The sequence below is a fragment of the Pituophis catenifer genome, unplaced genomic scaffold, assembly GCF_029215685.1.
Source record: "Pituophis catenifer annectens isolate HBS135680 unplaced genomic scaffold, rPitCat1.0.hap2 SCAF_3, whole genome shotgun sequence".
Classification (NCBI taxonomy): Eukaryota; Metazoa; Chordata; class Lepidosauria; order Squamata; family Colubridae; genus Pituophis; species Pituophis catenifer.
In genome coordinates this window covers 6,315,268-6,335,217 of record NW_027256883.1, presented here as the reverse complement: position 1 = coordinate 6,335,217, position 19,950 = coordinate 6,315,268, and the positions used below count along the sequence as shown (strand labels likewise).

General features: G+C 42.9%; 1 protein-coding gene across 1 annotated transcript in view; it reads right to left on the bottom strand.

The window, feature by feature from the left end:
* The window catches only part of TRAPPC9 (trafficking protein particle complex subunit 9), a 338,887-nt gene that overhangs the window by 210,523 nt on the left and 108,414 nt on the right, over window positions 1–19,950 (bottom strand). The window contains exon 21 of the mRNA XM_070941975.1: window positions 17,188–17,278. Within this exon, the coding sequence (XP_070798076.1) occupies window positions 17,188–17,278 (91 nt within the window). The remainder of the gene's footprint in view (window positions 1–17,187; window positions 17,279–19,950) is intronic.

The window sequence follows — 19,950 nt, the reverse complement described above, 5'->3', positions numbered from 1 at the left end:
GGGTTGCACACGCATGCGCGCTGGGGGGGACGGGGCACATAGAATTATCAGTGTAGGCACGTGTGCGAGCGACCCACCCGCACTCCCCCCACTTTTGGCACATGATGGCAAAAAGGTTAGCCATCACTGCTCTAGAGCGATAGCAACAGATCTGCTTCCTTATATGTGATACTTCTTTGGGTATCTGAAGAAAGTGATCAATTACGCCCTCCTTTTTCAATCTCTCTTCACAGGTTTTAGTATCTAGTTCTGTAATTCAGTAAATTGTACCAGGTTCGGAAAAAAAACCCCCACAGAACTAGATACTAAAACCTGTAAAGAGAAATTGAAAAAGGAGGACCGCTGATTTGAAAGAGGGGTCAAAGAGGCCATCTATGTCAATATTGAACAGCCCTCTCTCAAAGGAGGGGGAGGGATACGACACCATCTATCTCCAATCTACAACACGGACCTTTCAGCAGTTCCAAGAAGGCTTCACACTCATTTGCACTGCTCAGGTGACCCTGAGGACACAGCTAAACCTCCAGGTGACCTCAACGGCTCTCTCAGAGAATGCAAATGACCAGCAGTCTGCAAAGGAGTATAAATCCTTCCATTCCCCACCATCCCATCAGAGCTAAAGAAGTTTCTTGGATGAGAAGCGAAATGTCTTGAAAGTCCAGTTGCCTCTTGAAAAAGCACCTTTGGGACAGGTAACTCTAGATTTACGATAATCGTGAACCAAAGTTTCTGTCACCAAGCATGGCAATTGTAAACTGACTCACGTCAAATTTTACAACCTTTTTTTTTGTTGTTGCCATGAATGCTAAGCGAATCCCTGCACTTTAGCGAAACATGCCGTTGTTAAGTGAATTTGTTTTTCTGCACGGACTTTGTCTATGGGAAGCCACATGGGAAGGCTGCAAATGGAGGTCACATGATCCTGAGATGCGGCCACTGTCGTAAATACATACTGGGTGCCAAGCACCTGAGCTTTGACCATCTGACCCTGGAGATGCTGCAAAAATAGTAATTGAGAGACTCCGTTGACATTTTTTTCCCAGTGCCCCTGTAAACTGTAGCTAAATGAATGGTTATAATTTGAGGTCTACCTTTATTCAAATATTCTACCCATCTCTCCGTCTTCGTTGCTGATTATACAATCTAAATATTTTTTTTCAATCACGCACTCACCCAGATAAATAAAGAGGATCAAGACTTATTCTTTAGTACTTTTAGCTGAAGAATACTGTGTCCAGTCTTTGAAAAAGAGGCTGGCATGTGATCCAGTCAGCAGATCGATGACTTTGTGTCAGGGTTCCAAGTATTACACCCATGGCGAACAAAACGAGCCTTGGTAGTACAGTGGTTTAATGCACCCTGTTATTAACACAGCTGCCTGCAATTTCTGCAGGTTCGAATCTCACCAGGCTCAAGGTTGACTCAGCCTTCCATCCTTTCTAAGGTAGGTGAAATGAGGACCCAGTTTGTGGGGGCAATAAGCTGACTTTGTATAAATATACAAAAGTATGAAGGCTATTGCTTAACACATTGTAAGCCGCCCTGAGTCTCCGGAGAAGGGCGGCATATAAATCAAATTTAAAAAAAAAAAAAAAAACACAACTCCAAGGCAGGTAGATTCCTCAAAGAATAGCTTTATCTGGATATATCATATTGGCACAGTCCTGGTGAAAACCGACTCTGAAGGTTCCCGCAGTTTTCACCTAATCGAAAGTAAGTTTTTTTCCCTCCCCAAACAATTAGTCACATGGTCCAATCCAGGCTCCATCCGGTTGCCTGGAAACTTCACTCCTCCTCTCTCGCTGGCCACCTGTGGGAATGTCCTTGGTTCCCAGGAGAAAGTATTTTGTTTTGGCTACAAAACCCCAGCTATCTCTATTCTCCCCTCCCTATCCCTCAGCTCCAGTGTGGCAACACTAAAGCTCCAAGATGGCTTCGGTCAGGTCAGCTTCAGAGTTGACACTTTGAACTTTTGGGGATCTATGCGAAAAATCTGACAATGTATGTCCTGGCTGCTAGGACAGATAACATAGTAACTTCTCCACCCTTACCGCATCTGTAAACTGTCACCCTGAGCCTTTGGATTTGCATAATGAACTTTTCAAAATCAATACCAAGGGTCCTCGACCCCCAAGCCGTGGCCCGGGCCGTGCAAGCGGCAGGTGAGATGTGTTTGTGTGCCGATCCATTTGGACGAGTGGCAGGCACTCGCAGATCCATTTGTGTGAGTGGCAGGTGCCCGTGCTTGTGCGCGAAGCTCCACTTGCACAAATGGAGTTGCACGTGCTCACACGCACACCTGACATTCGTACGGAACCATCGTCTCCCCTCCCCGCTAGTCCGCCAAGCTGGAAAGATTGGGGACTGCTAGTAACAGAAGTGTGTCATCTACAGGTGCCCCCGACATGAGTGATGCCGAGCTGGCCACACCCGCCATGACCACATCCACCCTAGTCATGCCGCCCCCACAGGCACCCCGTGGTCAAACACAACCCTGATGTGGCCCTCAATGAAATGAAGTTTAACACCCCATATTGATTTCAGAAAACAGTACAAACAGAATGGCATATGATGTGGACATCATCATTTGTTTGGACTTGTTATTTCGCACCATTTCCCCACTAGGGAAATGACAAGGTAATATTGTTGGTTTCACAGCGCATGCCTCCTGGGGCTCCGACTCTACACGGTTTCATCTATGTAAATAATACAACAATAAAGGCCCGTTTCTGATCCTGGGTGCAGAATTTTGAACAGCTTGGGTAACAAAGCGTGGCTTGAGTAGTGCTTCTATTATGGAATAGCAATTACACCACAAGCAGAATTGTTAAGATGCTTTAACTCCCGTCCCACAATAACCGAGGTGACTATAGAAAAAAAGAGAGAAATTCCTGGATGCACAGCAGCCCTTTAGGAAAAAGACTTTTTAGTCTCATCAAAATTCCTGACCTTTCTCCTCCAGATCCAATTTTGCAGCTAAAAATATCTCTGCCACCCAAAGACATCACAATGAAATGGAAATAATTGTGCTCCTGCTATAAATAGATGCCAATTGAGCTCCCCGTAAGGGAGATGCAGACTGTAGCATACAACTGTCATTTAAGATATGGCGCTGTTAGGTTATGCAAAAATGAGTTGGGATTTATATTTGTGTCGGAAAAAAATACTCTTTTTATGAACGGTGCGTAGAATGAAGAGCAGCTCAATTACTTTCCCCTTATTGCAGCAATAATAATAACAACAAGAACGGTAATGACTGCAGCAGACTCCAATCTCAGATCTCATCATCAATCTTTCTGAAAGCCATGCCAGATTTATCGTGTAAAGCAGTGGTAAAATTACTATAACTTTCCAGAATGGAAAGCTGATCCCCCCACTCCTTTTTTTGGGTAGCATAAAGACTTTTTTTTCCCTCTTTACACCCTGGAGCAAATCTGAAACCTGCAAGCCATATAAGCTTCACTGCACTTTGATAAGGTCAACCCTCCAAAGAGAGGTGGGGAAGAGTGCATCTGAAGGGAAGGCCAGAAAAAAGAAGGGAGAAGTAGATGAAAAATGCCTTACTCTAGAGCAAGGGTGTCAAACTCAAGGTCCAGGGACTGGATGCGGCCCACGGGGTGCTTAGATCTGGCCTGCAGGGCCACCCTGGAAAGAGCGAAGGATCGCCTATGGTGCCTCTGCCTGAGAAAATGGACTTCTGAGCTCTGTTTTCGCTGGCAGAGGGTTGCAAGAGGCTGTCTCAGCCGAATACGGAGCTCCGGAGTCCGTTTTCTCAGGCAGAAGCACCACGGGCCACCATAGGTGGTGATGTCAAGCTGGCCCTGCCCACCCTCACCCCAGCCCCAGCTACGGATCCCAAAGAACACAGCACACACAAACTCTGAACAAAACTTAGTTTACTCAAATAACGCAGTTTTAGCAAATGCCGGCTGTTAATAAGCGTTCTTAACAGCCTGCCAGAATTCCACAGATAAGATAGTCAGAGTCTTACTGGAGTTGGCAGAAAGCCCAGAAACAAGGTTGCAGAGACATCCCAACACGATGATTAACGAGCTAAAGTTGTTTCCTGCAGCTTGTTGCAAGCTGCGTTCTTTCTTAAGTAGGCTAAGGGAGTGGCCAATTAGCCCCAAGCCTTACTCTCGAGGAGACCTCCTCCTGAGGAGCCTCTCCTGCCTTTTGGCAGCTCTGCCTGCCTGTGCATCGAGAAGAGGCTCCTCCTCTTCGTCCTCTTCACTTAAAGGAGCCTCTGGAGGTTCTGAAGGCCCTGTTGAATCCCTGCCTCTGGCACCACATCTTCTCCAGCCTTCTCGCTGTCCGACTCGAGCGCCGGCTGCACAGGCTGCTGGCGCAGCACACCAGCCTCCTCGTCGTCGGGATCAGCAACAATCGGCGGGCCACAACACCCCCTGAGGTCAAACACAACCCTGATGCGACCCTCAATGAAATTTCATTTGACACCCCTGCTCTAGGGAAAACATTTGCTGGCTTTCTTTAGTAATGACGGGGGTGGGGGAGGTGAAGGGATGACAGTTACATTTTCATGTACTCAAATATAAATCTTCGATTTTCCATAACCTAAGGATTTAGATATAGACATAAAAATTCAAAATTCTGTTTTTTGTTTTTTTTGTTTTTAATTTGATTTATATGCCACCCTTCTCCAGAGACTCAGGGCGGCTTACAGTGCGTTAAGCAATAGCCTTCATCCTTTTGTATATTTATACAAAGTCAGCTTATTGCCCCCACAAACTGGGTCCTCATTTCACCTACCTTAGAAAGGATGGAAGGCTGAGTCAACCCTGAGCCTGGTGAGATTCGAACTTACAGTAATTGCAGACAGCTGGTGTTAATCAATGCTATCAGTCTGCTGAGCCACCAGGCCCGTTTTGATTTAATGATGACTCTGACTCAGAGATATACTTCTACCAGCTGTCATTTATTTAAAAAAAAAAAAACACAGAAAGGTAGATTTCATGTTACAACTTCATATCCCTCAGGTTAGTAGCTTCTTTCAAATCTGCTATGCATCATAAATTTCCAACATCTTGGTTCTGCTCTCCGAATTACGTGTTGCTTTATCATTTTCTTTTTGCATGTAATGCAGCTGTTAAGAAATCCATGCATTATCATGAGCAACCCAGTTCTTTTTTCTGAATTGCTTCGTGCATCTGCATCGTTCTAATCCATTTTTCATTCTTAAAAAAAAAGTATCTATTGCCTGTCCAAGATTTTTAACTACCATTGCACAGTGCATAATTTATAAGCACAGAGTTAAGCACTGGGAATTGGGGAAGGGAATGGGAGGGCTTATGGCAAAAAGATTTAACTTCTGGCTTCTTACACAAAATCACAGGGTTATAAAGCACTGCAGAGAATCCAATTAAACAATCCTAGAAAGACCCTTATCTGGCCTCTGGATGAACAGATCCAGTAGCAATAGCACTTAGACTTATATACCGCTTCACAGTGTTTTACAGTCATCACTAAGAGCTTTACAGCAGGCGTAAATTACATGGGGTCAAAGTTGGTTTGCTGTCAGGGTTCAGACATATGCCCTAACTAACATGAGCCTCAAGCCAAGCTTCAAAAGAAATCCAATTATTTATTAGGAGCGTCATGTCGGCACGTTCCAAGTGAAGCCAACTCTGACCCTATGTAATTTTTGCTCCAATCATGATCCTGTTTCCCCCTCCCCCCAGGGTATGTCATCAATCACTTTCGCCAACAGAGCAATTTCGTGGGTTGTAGAGATCACTCCCCTCCAGCCGCTGTAGGAAACCCTGGGAGACAGCTTTGAGAGAGATATGTCTGGAATGTGCTTTTGTATTTGGCTACCGTGCTGCTTCATCGATTTCCCACCCCCTTGCCTATGGCAACTCGAGAGCAGGCCAGGGATGCTTTGCGAGTTGACATTCAGCCTACTGCCCTCAACAATCTGGGTCCTCATTTTACCCACCTTGGAAGGATGGAAGGCTGAATCAGTCATGATCAAACTCCTGGCTTTGGGCTGAGCCAGCCTGCAATTCTGCATTCTAACCACTGCCCCAGCAAGGCACAATGAAGATAAGCCAATCACCTGTTTGAGAATTTGGTGTCAATGTTGAGCGGTTCTTTCTTATAAACAATAAGACTCTTCCTTTTGTGACTTAAACCCATTATTCCACGTTCTGCCCTCTGGAATGAGAGGGTGCATATCTTGACTTTCTACATGAGATGCTTTCTGGGTTTTGAAGAATGCCATCACATCTCACCTTGGTTGACTTTTCTGAAGGCTAAACATCTTCAATTGTCCCAAAGGTGCTTTTTCAGGAGGCGACTGGACTTTGTTTTTTTCTTTGAAGAAGTTTCACTACTCATCCAAGACGTTTCTTCAGCTCTGACTGGATGGTGGGGAATGGAAGGATTTATACTCCCTGCAGACATATGATCATTTGCATCAGTGGTGCAATTCAATTTTTTTTACTACCGGTTCTGTGGGCGTGGCTTGGTAGGCGTGCCAGGGGAAGGATACTGCAAAATCCCCATTCCCTCCCCACTCCTGGGGGGAGGATATTGCAAAATCCCCATTCTCTTCCCACTCCAGGGAAAGAATACTGCAAAAACCCCATTCCCATTCCATTCTGGGGCCAGCCGGTGGTGGTATTTGCCGGTTCTCCGAACTACTCAAAATTTCCGCTACCGGTTCTCCAGAACCTGTCAGATCCTGCTGAATAGCACCCCTGATTTGCATCCTTTTAGATGGCTACAGATCTTCGCAATGCCAGTTTCTCAATTCAACCCCAAAGGTCCTTTTTCAAAAGGCAGGTGGACTTTCTTTTTTTTCCCTTGAAGACATTTCACTTCTCATCCAAAAAGCTTCTTCAGTTCACTTCAGTTGAGATCAGTTCAGAAACATTTAAAAAACAACAAACAAACCCACAAAGTCCAGTTGCCTTTTGAAAAAAGCATCTTTGGAACAACCATGACTTGGACGACTGAGAATCTCCATAGACATTTCCGTATTCAAGTTAGTTTCCCAGCTTTCACGTATAATACCAAAGAAGGCCTCAGAAAATAGACAGTTAATTGCTGATATAGAATAATTCGGCATTCTCAGATGTCTAAGTGTGATTGAGAAACTGTTTAAACAATGTTTCTCATATTTTATAGTAGCTTCCATGGATAACATTTGAAATGGTACATAAAATTAGCTCCTGCTGTTGTTTTGCTAGTTTGTTCACGGAGAGCAGAACATGACTGAACAGAAACAACTCACATTACTTAATAAGGGAAGATGGGAAGGTTATTTATTCAGTGTCAACATTGTTAGTGAAAATTATTATTCACCTTATCCTGGCTGGCAATGAGTTAGGCTAGAAGCAGAATTTTAAAAGAAACAGAATTAGCAAAACTTCCATGTCCCTGTTCTTTTTCTAAAATGCCAGGATATGATACAATTTGCACAACTGCCAAAGAGTGGAAGGTTAAAAAAGCTTCACTTAGCCTCATAAACTGTTATGCTTACTCAGCCACTTATGGGATGTTATAAAGTAGTTTTGAAAGAATGCAACTATATTAGAAAAGGAATAAAGATGCAGAACACGAGGGGAAAGGGAGATTTAACGGGTAAGATAATGCTGGATTTCCTACGACTGCAAAAAGGGGAGCTTTTAACAAAAAACAGGCCAGCAAAAGAAAAAAAAAATTGCAGCGGACTGTGACATTAGTCATACTAAAAAAAAATTTAAAACAGGGATCAAACAGTAGGAGCCGAGGTGGCGCAGTGGTTAGAGTGCAGTACTGCAACTACTTCAGCTGACTGCTAGTTCAGCAGATCAACAGATCAAATCTCACCAGGCTCAAGGTTGACTCAGCCTTCCATCCTTCCGAGGTAGGTAAAATGAGGACCCGGATTGTGGGGGCAATAAGCTGACTTTGTATAAAAAAGAACACCGCTTTTGGGGGGGGGGGGCGAAAGCCCTACTAAGCAGGTATATACAAAAAGTATGAAGGCTATTGCTTAACGCATTGTAAGCCGCCCTGAGTCTCCGGAGAAGGGCGGCATATAAATCGAACCAATAAATAAATAAATAAATAAATAAATAAATAAATAAATAAATAATAAATAATAAATAAACAAACAAACAGTACTTTTAGAAATTTGATGGAAATGACTTCAAAAAGTACAGGTAGCCTTTGACTGAATAAGAGGGAGTCAGCGTATTCTTCAAAGCACCTGAAGGCAGGACAAGAAACGATGGATGGAAACTAATCAAGGAGAGAAGCAACCTGGAATTAAGGAGAAATTTCCTGACAATGAGAGCAATCAACCCATGGAACAGAAGTTGCCTTCAGAAGTTGTGGGTGCTCCATCACTGGAGGCTTTTAAGAAGAGACTGGACAGCCACTTGTCCGAAACTTTATAGGGTTTCCTGCCTAAGCAGGGGGTTGGACTAGAACAGAGGTCTTCAAACTTGGCAGCTTTAAGACTTGTGGACTTCAACTCCCAGAATTCTCCAGCCAGCTGGCTGGAGAATTCTGGGAGTTGAAATCCACAAGTCTTAAAGCTGCCAAGTTTGAAGACCTCTGGACTAGAAGATCTCCAAGATCTTCCTTCCAGCTCTGTTATTCTATTCTGTTCTCTTCTTGAACTGTTCTGACTGTTCAAAATGCTGATGGGACTGAACACCTGGTACACACGACCTTTCATCAGAGTTTGGCTATCGCAGTGCCGCCATGGTGGCATGATTGTGATCCAGGCACTTGGCAACTAGCTCAGACGTACAACAGTTGCCAAATCTCCCTGTCACGTGATCAGTATTTGCAACAAGAGCCGAGGTGGCGCAGTGGTTAGAGTGCAGTATTGCAGCTACTTCAGCTGACTGCTAGTTCAGCAGATCAGCAGATCAAATCCCACCGGCTCAAGGTTGACTCAGCCTTCCATCCTTCCGAGGTGGGTAAAACCAGGACCCAGATTGTTGGGAGCAATATGCTATTTAGTATACTGTTGATTGTTGTAAGCCGCCCAGAGTCCTCGGAGAGTGGGCGGCATAGAAATATGATTAATAAAAAAACCCAAAACCTTCCTTACCATTTTTTCACAAGCAAAGTTACTGGAGAAGCTGGCAGGAAAATCACTCTGAAAAGTTGTTCCTGCCATTGCCAAGTTCATCTCAGTCTATTTCCTGACCGCTACAGTACACACCCAACTCCCTCTAAGCTATAAATCTTCCAGGAATCAAAAGGCTAATATTATATTGCCTTGTTCATAGACCTTCTGCTAGGTCAGCCAAAACATTATAACTTTATTTACCTCAAGGCAGACCTTTTATTTCGCTTATCTTTCAGAACAACTTGTTTCAAGACACAGTAAATTCTAAATTTTCCTGACGTCACTATTTTTTTAAAAAACTAACTTACCAAATCGTACTTTTCTCTACACTCTTTTTTTTTTTTTTACTAAATTGCATTGTTATTGTATACCTTTCTTACACAAATGTGACATTATCAATCTACATCCAGTAGACCTTTTACTTGGCCAACATCTTCTTAAGAATTACAGCTATAAAGGAGTCCAAAAATCTCAACTGCAAATTTATAAACACTCAGAAACAATCGGCTAACAATTTTATTTAGGTCTCCCACCACTCTGTCCATCTGTTATGGTTACTTTCTCACAATTACTCCTCCTTGGATGACTAATTTATGTATCTGGCGAGTTCCTCTAGGTCAGGATGTTATACTGGATTTAAAGGCAGCAGAATTAATACCTTAACTCTTTCCAATATTGATTCTTTCTTTCTGAAAACATCTTCAGAATTTATGTACCAGCTGCCAAACTCCAGAAATCAAGAAAGATGGGGAGTGATTCTTACTTGATTGTGTCACACCTATAGGCAGAATCTTGCCAAACTGGAGAGACCACTACCTACACGAAAGGATATACAGTGGTACCTCAGTACTCATCATTTATTGGTTCCAGGAGGCGCAACGAGTACCAAAAATGATAAGTACCAAACACATTTTTCCCATAAGGAATAATGTAGTGACACACAAATGAGCCGACATAGAGAAATTCTAGCTTGTGTGTCGAGTACCAAATAAATGACAATTTTTTTTTGCATCAAAATGCGTCATGTACCAAATTTGGTGAGTTTCAAACTAGTTGAGGACCAAGGTACCACTGTACTCTAGGAACTACTGAGGAGGGTCTGTCTTCACCCTCTTTTTCTCACACATGATATCTGGGCTGAGTTGCCTCTTATTCTTCTGGAATGAAGCCCCTCCCTCTGGGGAATCCAGACTACATTCCATCACAGCAGCTTTCTTAAAATACTACGTTCTTCTTTAAATACAAATATACACAGCTGACTGGGATGATACAATATTCTGACCTGAGCATCCGATTGGACTTGAAGACCTCTGAGGTCCCTCCCAGCCCGATGATTCTATGATTAACAGAACATCCATCCAGATGCTTGGTCTCCTACTACCATAATCTTCCAAATATTTGTGATTAGCACTAACTGGAAGGAAAGCAACCAATTCTGATTATTTTTATTGTTCAGATACAGCCAAACTGGAAATTTAGATCCTCCTATCAGTTTACTTCTCTTTCGAGCCTCTGTCTTCGGAAAAGAATTATCAGCTCAAGTATACTTCTGTTGCCTTTTTTTTTTTTTTAACCAGTGAGTGAATTGCATGCTGGGTCAAATAACAAATAATGAAGTAATACTTTTAAATTTGGTCTTTCCTCATAACAAGTCATACAGAAAACCTTACTATTATATTAGAAATTCCCAAGATACAAATTTTGATTAAAAGCTGTACTGAAAGCAAGTAATGTCCCTAGCAACCATCTAGAAGCAGCTGCGATCAAATGGATTATTTTCTTAATACTATAAAAATAAATGGATTTCAGGTCTGGAATTATTGGAACACGCAAGATAAACCTTGGAGAAAAGACTATTTTAACAAATAAGGGCTACAAAAATACAGTAAGCATAAAAAGAAAATAATAGGAACAGATACTATTGTTGAATGAAGAAGACTGTGGATAACACTTTGCTGTTTTCATTCTCACACCACCACCAGAAGTCTGATCATCCACCTGTACTTATCATACAAGCGTTGAAGATCCGTTCTCTCTTTTTCTCATTTTTTTAAAGTGATAGTTCTGAGCCAGATGATCTTTGAGGTCTCCATTAGAGTATCTACAGCAAGGGTTGAAACTCAGAGGCAATCACCAAATCAGCCCCATCATCATCATTTTCATTTAACGACCCCATAATCCCTTGCGGGGTGGAGTCTGCACAACTGAATGAAACTAGCAAAGTATTTACTGGCCGGATGCCCTTCCTGACGCCAATGCGGAGATTTGTTCAGCAGATATATTCTCACTGTGCCCAGAGAGAGAAATATCTGCCTCTACCTAGGATCGAACTCACAGCCTCCTGATTGTGAGGCGAGAGCTTCACCTCTAGGCCACCGCACCACTCCAAATCCATGACGCAGAGTTAATCTGTATCTTCTTTCCTTGAATTTTCTTGAGGGAAGTGGCATTAGCAGCAGCAGAGATCAGATCTGGACAAGAAGCACAACATTCTTCCAACATCTCTCATTAGGAACAGAAAAGAAGATAGGGAAAAGTTGACGTAGATATGACCCTAATATAAGGACCATGAAGAATGACTGAGAAGATGCACTGAGTTGGGATGGTAGATGCCAGGACCAAGAATCTCCCAACTTCAGAAGTTAATATGACTTCTACAGCATCTGAAAGCACTAACTGCTTTTATGGCTACTCATAAATATCTAGCTCCTTCAGTTGAAAAGAATGTCTAAACAATTTTCAAATTAGGACAGAATGTTTCTAAACTTCTGTCAGGTGCAAAGATTAAGAACATACATTAAGTTACAGTTCAGAAATTTAATGCTCAAAGCTACACATAAGAGTCTAGTCAACTAAAATCCAATGCTAAATTGGTGCCAGATAAGGGTCAACAGAGTTGAAGAGGGGTTGAATTTGAACCTTTTGTGGCAACGTAATGACTCTAAGCTGATGACAGGCTTAACTCCACTCTCCGTCTCTGCTTCCTCTTCTCCCTACATCTTCCACTAAAATTGGAAGATACCTTTGGTAATTTCTACTAAGGGTTATAGGAGTCCTCTTGAAATGTCAATATTCAGGCCTCATCTCTACCACAAATCACGACCCACTAAAGCATGAGTCCAAAAGAGGGCTGTGAAAATATTTAGAGACCCCTCACATCCTGGACATAAACTGTTTCAACTCCTACCCTCAAAACGACGTTATAGAGCACTGCACACCAGAACAACTAGACACAAGGACAGTTTTTTCCCAAACAGTTTTTTCCCGAACTCTGCTAAACAAATAATTCCCTCAACACTGTCAAACTAGTTACTAAGTCTGCATTACTATTAATCTTCTCCTTGTTCCTATCACCCATCTCCTCCCACTTATGATGGCATGACTGTAACTTTGTTGCTGGTATCCTTACGATTTATATTGATATTGTTTCCTGATTGCTTATTTGTACCCTATGACTATCATTAAGTGTTGTACCTTAGGATTCTTGACGAACATATCTTTTCTTTTATGTACACTGAGAGCGTATGCACCAAGACAAATTCCTTGTGTGTCCAATCACACTTGGCCAATAAAAATTCTATTATCTCTCTAAGATTACACCACCTCTTAGATTCAGTGTCTAACAGTAAAGCCAAATTTAGGACAAAATTTATGAAAGTGTTTTGAAGTTTTAGCAAGATTATTATTGTTCAATTGCAGAAGATTTACCACACATGTTAAAGGCAACTAGTTCGACCTACTAAAGCATGATGACTTATATCTATAATACGCTATGAACATATGCCATCACAAACTAATAAAAGTACTGATTGACTTACTTTGTGTCCACAAAGATTGATTGTCTTTTTCCTATTTGAGAAAGATATTTTATTAGGCAGGCAAGCAGTATGCAGAGTCATAGGCACCAGCAGGTGCCAATCTATCTGATTATTTTACCGAAAGGCAATTTGTAAACGAACTCTGGGCTTTTTAATTAGAGAGTGAAGCAAACCGGCTAATCAACACCCAGTAATGACAAAATTATCACAGCCACACAAAAATCCCAGGATTTTTCTTTATTAAAGACCACATTTCGAAACACTTCGTTTCAAAGGCTTTCAGGGCAAGGAAACACATTACAGGTGGTCCTCGCTGAATGATCTTTGCTCAGCAAGCGTCTTGTCCAGTGTGAAGAACCAGAGCTACATGTGCAGAGTTTGAGCCAACTACTTTATTACATGCTGCCTATAATATAGGAATCTTCCCAGATTGGCAGCCTACTCGTGGGAGCAATTAGATAAGGCTCCAACTTGGAAAGTTGGACTTAGCCCTTTTCCGATTGTGTAGTGATTCTAAGCTAGCTCTCTGCTTGATCCCTCCTCCCTGCCAGGCTGGGGCCTTCCCAATACATTCAAAGTTATGGCCATACTGAACAAATGGTAGTTATACCTGGTCCCTGAAATTATGGCCACTGCGGTGCCCCACAGTCATGTGATCAAAATTCAGGTGCTTGACAGCTCACCCCATTTAATGACTACGCGGCCACTTCACCACTAACTCTCCCACCAGCCTATCTCTCTCTCATCTCCGACCTTCCGGCTGTCCTGCACTCAGCTGCCTCTGCTGAACCTGCCACTCTGTGATTTGACATCCCAGCTAACTTTCTCTGGCTTCTGGCTTCCGCTGTTTACAATACACCATTGGCATGGCCATCTTGAGGCAGCTGCACAAGATCTTCTTCCCCCGTTTCCACCTGGCAGTTTCCTCAGGAGACCTTAGGGATGGTGGAGTGTAAGGTAAGTGTTGTGGCCCACCAACGGCCAGCAGAGCTGGCAGCAGATTCAGACAGTGAGGAGGTTGGGGAGGAACGTGGGGCAGTCCTGGAGTCTGGGGAAGGCTCAGACGATGGCTCTGAGTCAGAGGCAGAGAGGGGGCCAAGGCCATCTGGTAGTTCTTTGCTGCCTTCGAAGAGGCAGAACAACAGCAGGAGCCTGTTCCCAGTATGTGCATGCGCAGAGCAGCCAGGAGACAGGAACAATTAAGGAAACAGGGTCGACTTGGGAGTAAGGCTTGGAGATGATTGGCCCCTCCCATAAGACATAAAAAGAGAAGTGAACGGGACATGAGCTTTTGCAGGAAGCAATTAGATCATCTGGCCGATTCAAGATTGGAAACTTCTGTTTGTGACTCTGTGCCAAGTTTGGCCTTGCCCTGCGTCTGGAAATTAGCTCTTTGGCAGTATTCCATGTGAGATAGGTGGGTGTTGATAACCTTCTGCTGAAAGATTGTTTATCAAGCCTTGTGGACTGTAAATGAAAGTATTTTACAGCTGTATGAATTAAAGAGGTTTGCTGGGACTAAGTTTGTGCTGTTTAATTTCTAAGGAAGCCGGCACTTGCAAAGCCCACTAGCCAGTTCACCAGGAGCATTTCCGATGCGAACTATCAAGCGCATACTGGAGGTTCTCAGAACTGTTCTACAGGCTTCAATGCATGGGAAGCTGATATCCCTTTCAAGGATTTATTGAGGAAGGAGACAGCAAGCTGTGTCTGATGTGTGGAGCCCCAGCAGGCAGAATAGATGTGCACATGGGAATGCATGCATAGCAGGCTGAGACTGCCGAAGAGGACAGGCCCATTAGGAGCCTGGAGACCAGGGTGGTGGGAATGGCAGTGATCCCAGGACCAACAGAGCCCCTGCACTGAAGGATAAACAGATGATAAAGGTGAACGATCGGAAAAGGGAGACAGCAGGAGTAGCTGGCAGAGTCCAGGATGGCCAAAAGGGTAAAGATGGGGGGCCGGAGCGGGGAGAGATAGAAGAGTGGGGGGAGTTGATATGGAGTTGAATGAGGCAGGGCAGGAGATATCTGAAGCCAGATATCCTTAGTTCTGGTTTTTAGGCTCTGGTTGTTGTTAAAAGACAGACACAGATTTCAACAGATAATTAGGACTACAGGAAAAATAATTGCAACAAGCCTGCCTTGCGTTGAGCACCTGTATACTGCACAAGCCAGAAAGAGGGCTGTGAAAATATCTATAGAGCCTTCTCATCCTGGACATAAACTGTTTCAACTTCTTCCCTCAAGGCGACGCTACAGGGCATTGCACACAAAACTAACTAGACACAAGGACATTTTTCCCCCATGCCATCACTTTGCTAAACAACTAATTCCCACAACACTTATCTTATGCCCTGGGATGTCAAAGCACCTAGTAGGGCTGTATTACTATTATCCTTTTCATCTTTCCTATTACTTATTTCCTTAGCTTCTTGTGACTATAACTTTGTTGTTTGTATCTTATGATTTATGTTGATTGCTTTCCTTAGTATTCAATTATGATTTATGTTGATTGCTTATTTATATCCTATGACTACCACTGAATGTTGTATCTTATGATTTATGATGATTGTATTTTATGATTATGATCATCATTTAACACTTGTTGCTTGTATGTACTCTGAGAGCTTTTGCACTGGAGACAAATTCCTTGTGTGTCCAATCACACTTGTCCAATAAATAATCCTATTCTATTCTGGTTGTGAGGCTTCTGGCTTAACAACCACAACTAGGCATACCGAAACTCCATTCCTGAGCAATGTGATCATGTGATGTTTCCAGATCCAATCTGGGTCAGTCACCAGGACCAAAGGTTTAGTCTTCCGAGCTTTTGGACTCGTGCAGGAGCCCATCCTCAGGCAACTTCTCTCTACTGGAATGTGTACTTTGGGCTATTTTAGGTGTAGTATTTATGTGGTGCCTGGTTGGCTGTGGGGTTTTTTTATTGGTTGATTGGAGTGTTGATGGACAGTATTATTATCTGATGTTTCATCTAATGACCGCTTTGCTTAGCGATCAAAATTCCAGTCCCATTTAGATTATTAAAACAAAGACTCCCTGTGTTCTGTCCCCGACCCACACACGCACCCCCACAGATGGCCCAGAGTTAATAAGCCACACGACAAAATCTTTGAAGATAAAGCTGGCAGCAACCCAGTGGCTAGTTGCCAATTCAGACTTTACTCACACAAAACAAAGATTAGACTGCAAGCATTCCGATAAAGCAGGCAAAGTTTTCGCAATACAAGGATTAGTCCAAATGCAGTCCGACAAGGCAGGCAGAAGTCCAGTAACGCAGAGATCATGGATTATTTCTAGTTTTTGCTCGTCACAAACTGAACCGGCCACCACACCCACATTTATACCCTGTGGGGTGTGGTCCAGTGACTCAGCTAATCTCTGGCACGCCTTCCCCTCTGCTGTGCACGCTTCTCCCTGCGCCTCTGCCGAGGGTCCAGCCAGCACTTATCTCCTTCATCGCTGTCCACCTGTGGCTGCGGGGACGTGCTTGGCTCTGGGCCTATCTCTTGGCCTTCGGTGTCCTCCAGAGGCATTGCCAGAGAGGAGTGTCCTGGAGAGGGAGGCCTTGCCAACTCCTCTCCCTCACTCTCAGAGTCTACATCTGTTGATAGCCCAGGCTCAGGCAACGGAGCCACAACACCCTGTACTTAAAACCGAACTAATAAGGCAACAAAACCACATTACGTCCAACAGCAGCAACACAAACAAATCAGTTCATACTGCATTCAACCTCATGGTTTCATAGATGGACTGTATAGTGTTAATATACAAAATTAAGACTCCAGGCCCGTCACTCAGAAAGATTAAGAGTGCTCAGATCAACTTCTAGAAAGGGCAGCCAGGTAGGAACCGAAAACCAAAGAACATTCTCAGCAATTCGTAACTCAGACAAGGGTGACAATCATTATATAATTCAAAGTACCCACAACTGGTATTTTAACACACCTACAGTCCACTGGAGCAGACAGCAAAACTGTATCCCAGCACTTAGCAACTGCTTTTGAGGAAAATAATGTCTATTCTGGATGATTCCCCATGACTACATGAACTAAATATAGAGGCGATAATTTCATAGTAAGCCATTTTGCTACAATGATTTAATAAACGATCCCACCCGAAAAAGCACAAGTGGCATTTTGCATCGTTCAACTTTTGACAGAATTTCTCAGTGCTTTTTTGCAAAGTTATTTCAGCAAGAAGGAACCCATCAAAAAAAATCTTACTTTGCCGAACTATCGGTCTTCGCATTACTCACCCCACTGGAGAGGCGCCAACTGCAGGTGATCGAGGACAACCTGATTAAGGATCCCTTCCACGCTGGCCTCCCCTTCACGCTTCAAAGAGGGGTAAATGATAGTTAAGGAACACTGAAAAGAAATACACTCACATAGTCTTTCAGGGCGAATCTTAACACAGGATTTCAGAGGACGGAGATCAAAGTAAGAACTCAAGGTCCCACCCCAATGAAGTCTTCTTCAAATATTTTCCTTTGGGATGGGGAAAAAAGAAGCTACGGTAATTGGGAAATTTAGCCCATGCTGCTCCTAGAAGCTGTAGTCAGTGCTTGAACCAAAAAGCTTTAGATAAGCTGTAAAGTGGTTTGTTTGTAAACTGTAATTATGGCTTAGCATGCTACCAAGTTTGATGTTTGCAGTAATCTGTTATTCCACAAAGGATGGCTTAGTTGGATAAGCAATCTGTGCCAAAGAGAAATCTGAGTCGTGTTCTGTATTCTGAGTCAAGTAATCCAGATATCACAGGAAGGGGCGAAACTAGTCTACATCAAGGGTGTGATCATTATTCAATCTTTACAATTACTGTGCACACAAGTCTTCCCCAAAATATGTGTTAGGCCTGCAATTCCTATGGAGCACGACAATGATAGAACAAAAGGCAAGGAGATTTCATGTCTTCCCACTGGCAGAAACTTTCCAAATTCTTAAATGTTCTGTAAAGTAGAAATACTGGAAAACCCTTAAAGTTGATTTTGTATTAATACGGGGAGTCCTCATCTTACGACCACAATTGAGCCCCAAAATTGTTGCTAAGCGAGACAGTTGTTAAGTGAGTTTTGCCCCATTGTCACAGTCGTTATGTGAATCATTGCCCTTCTTAAAGTTAGTAAGACGGTTGTTAAATGAATCTGACTTCCTTAGTGACTTTGCTTGCCGAAAGATCGCAAAAAGGGATCACGTGACCCCAGGACATTGCAACTGTCATAAATATGAGTCAGTTGCCGAGCATCTGAATTTTGATCATGTGACCACGGGGATGCTGCCACGGTTGTAAATGTGAAAAACGGGTCATAAGACAATTTTTCAATACCATCGTAACTTCAAACAGTCACTAAACAAACTGCTGTAAATTGAAGAGTACCTGCATTCCCACTTATTAACAATAATTGTAGAAATCCTGAACTAAATTAATTTAATCCCTCCATTTTTAAAGGAGCGGAAGAAGCTGGTGGTCAAATTTCATTTTTCCTTTCAGGTAATCTCAGCGTAACCCTTATTTGGAGACATCAATTAAATGATTCCACTGCCCCTACTGGTTCTCAGCCCTTAATCACTTGGCTATGCAGTTTGACCTCTGGCATTTAATTAAGAAGATGTTTCACTTATAATTTCCCAGAGGAATAAACACAGGTGAGCAAGTGTCCTACTTTAGCACCAGTAAATAAGAGTTTCACAAATAGAAACTATACTAACAAAAATGCGTGTAATGATTCATAGATCTATCGATAATTCTCCGATTTTATTTCCATTGTGAATTTTGCAATACGGAGGATCATTTTTTAAAAATTTGGTGCGGTGGTTAAAGGTAGAACCTGGGAGGCTGTGACAGGGGTGAAAGGCTCCTGGTTCAGACCAGATCGCCCGATCCGGTAGCGATGGCAGTGGGTGGTTCGGTAGCAAAACTCCCTGTGCCCCCCCCCAACCATGCCCAGCTGAGCCAAACGGTCATCAGAGCCTTTTTTTTTTTTTTTTTACTTTTCAAAGCATTTTTTCTACAACTTCTTCCGCCGAAAAAATGCTTTTAAAAGTAAAAAACAAAAAGGCTCTGATGATCGCGTGGCTCAGCTGGGATCTCAGAGGCTTTTCAAAGCATTTTTTTAACCATCTCTTCTGCTGAAGAGGTGGTTAAAAAAATGCTTTAAAAGTCTCTCTGACGATTCCAGCTGAGTTGCCTGATCGTCAGAGAGACTTTTCAAAGCATTTTTTTCTGCAACCTCTTCAGCAGAAGAGGTGGTTAAAAAAATGCTTTGAAAAGGCTCTGATGATCTCAGCTGTGTTCCTGATCGGCAGAGGCTTTTCAAAGCATTTTTTTGCATTTGCAGAAAAAATGCTTTGAAAAGTTAAAATAAAAAAAAAAAAGTTTGCCACGCCCACCCAGTCACATTACCCCCACCACCACCAAGCCACGCCCACAGAACCGGTAGTAACAAATTTTACATTTCACCCCTGGGCTGTGAGTTCTACTCTCACCTTCGGCACAAAGAAAGCCAGCTGGGTGACCTTGAGCCAATCATTCTCTCTCAGGCCTAAGAAGCAAGAAATGGCAAACCATTTACGAAAAATACTATAGGGATTAGTCCAGGAAGTTGTCAGGAATCAACAGACTGAAAGGCACCCATAAGAACATTCAGCTTTGGCACTACAGATAGTCCTCGACTTACAACAGTTCGGTTAGTGTCCATTCAAAGGTACAACAGCATTGAAAAACGTGACTTATGACCATTTTTCAAAGTTACAACCGTTGCAGCATCCCCATGGTTCACTTGATCAAAATTCAGAGGCTTGGCAACTGACTCATATTTATGACAGTTGCGGTGTCCCGGGGTCACATGATCCTCTTTTGCGACCTTCTTGCAATCAAAGTCAATGGAGAAGCCAGATTCACTTAACAAACAGGTTACTAACTTTACAACTGAAGTGATTTACTTCACAACGGTGGCAAGTAAAGTCGTAAAATGGGGCAAAACTCACTTAACAAATGTCTTGCTTAGCAACTGGGGCTC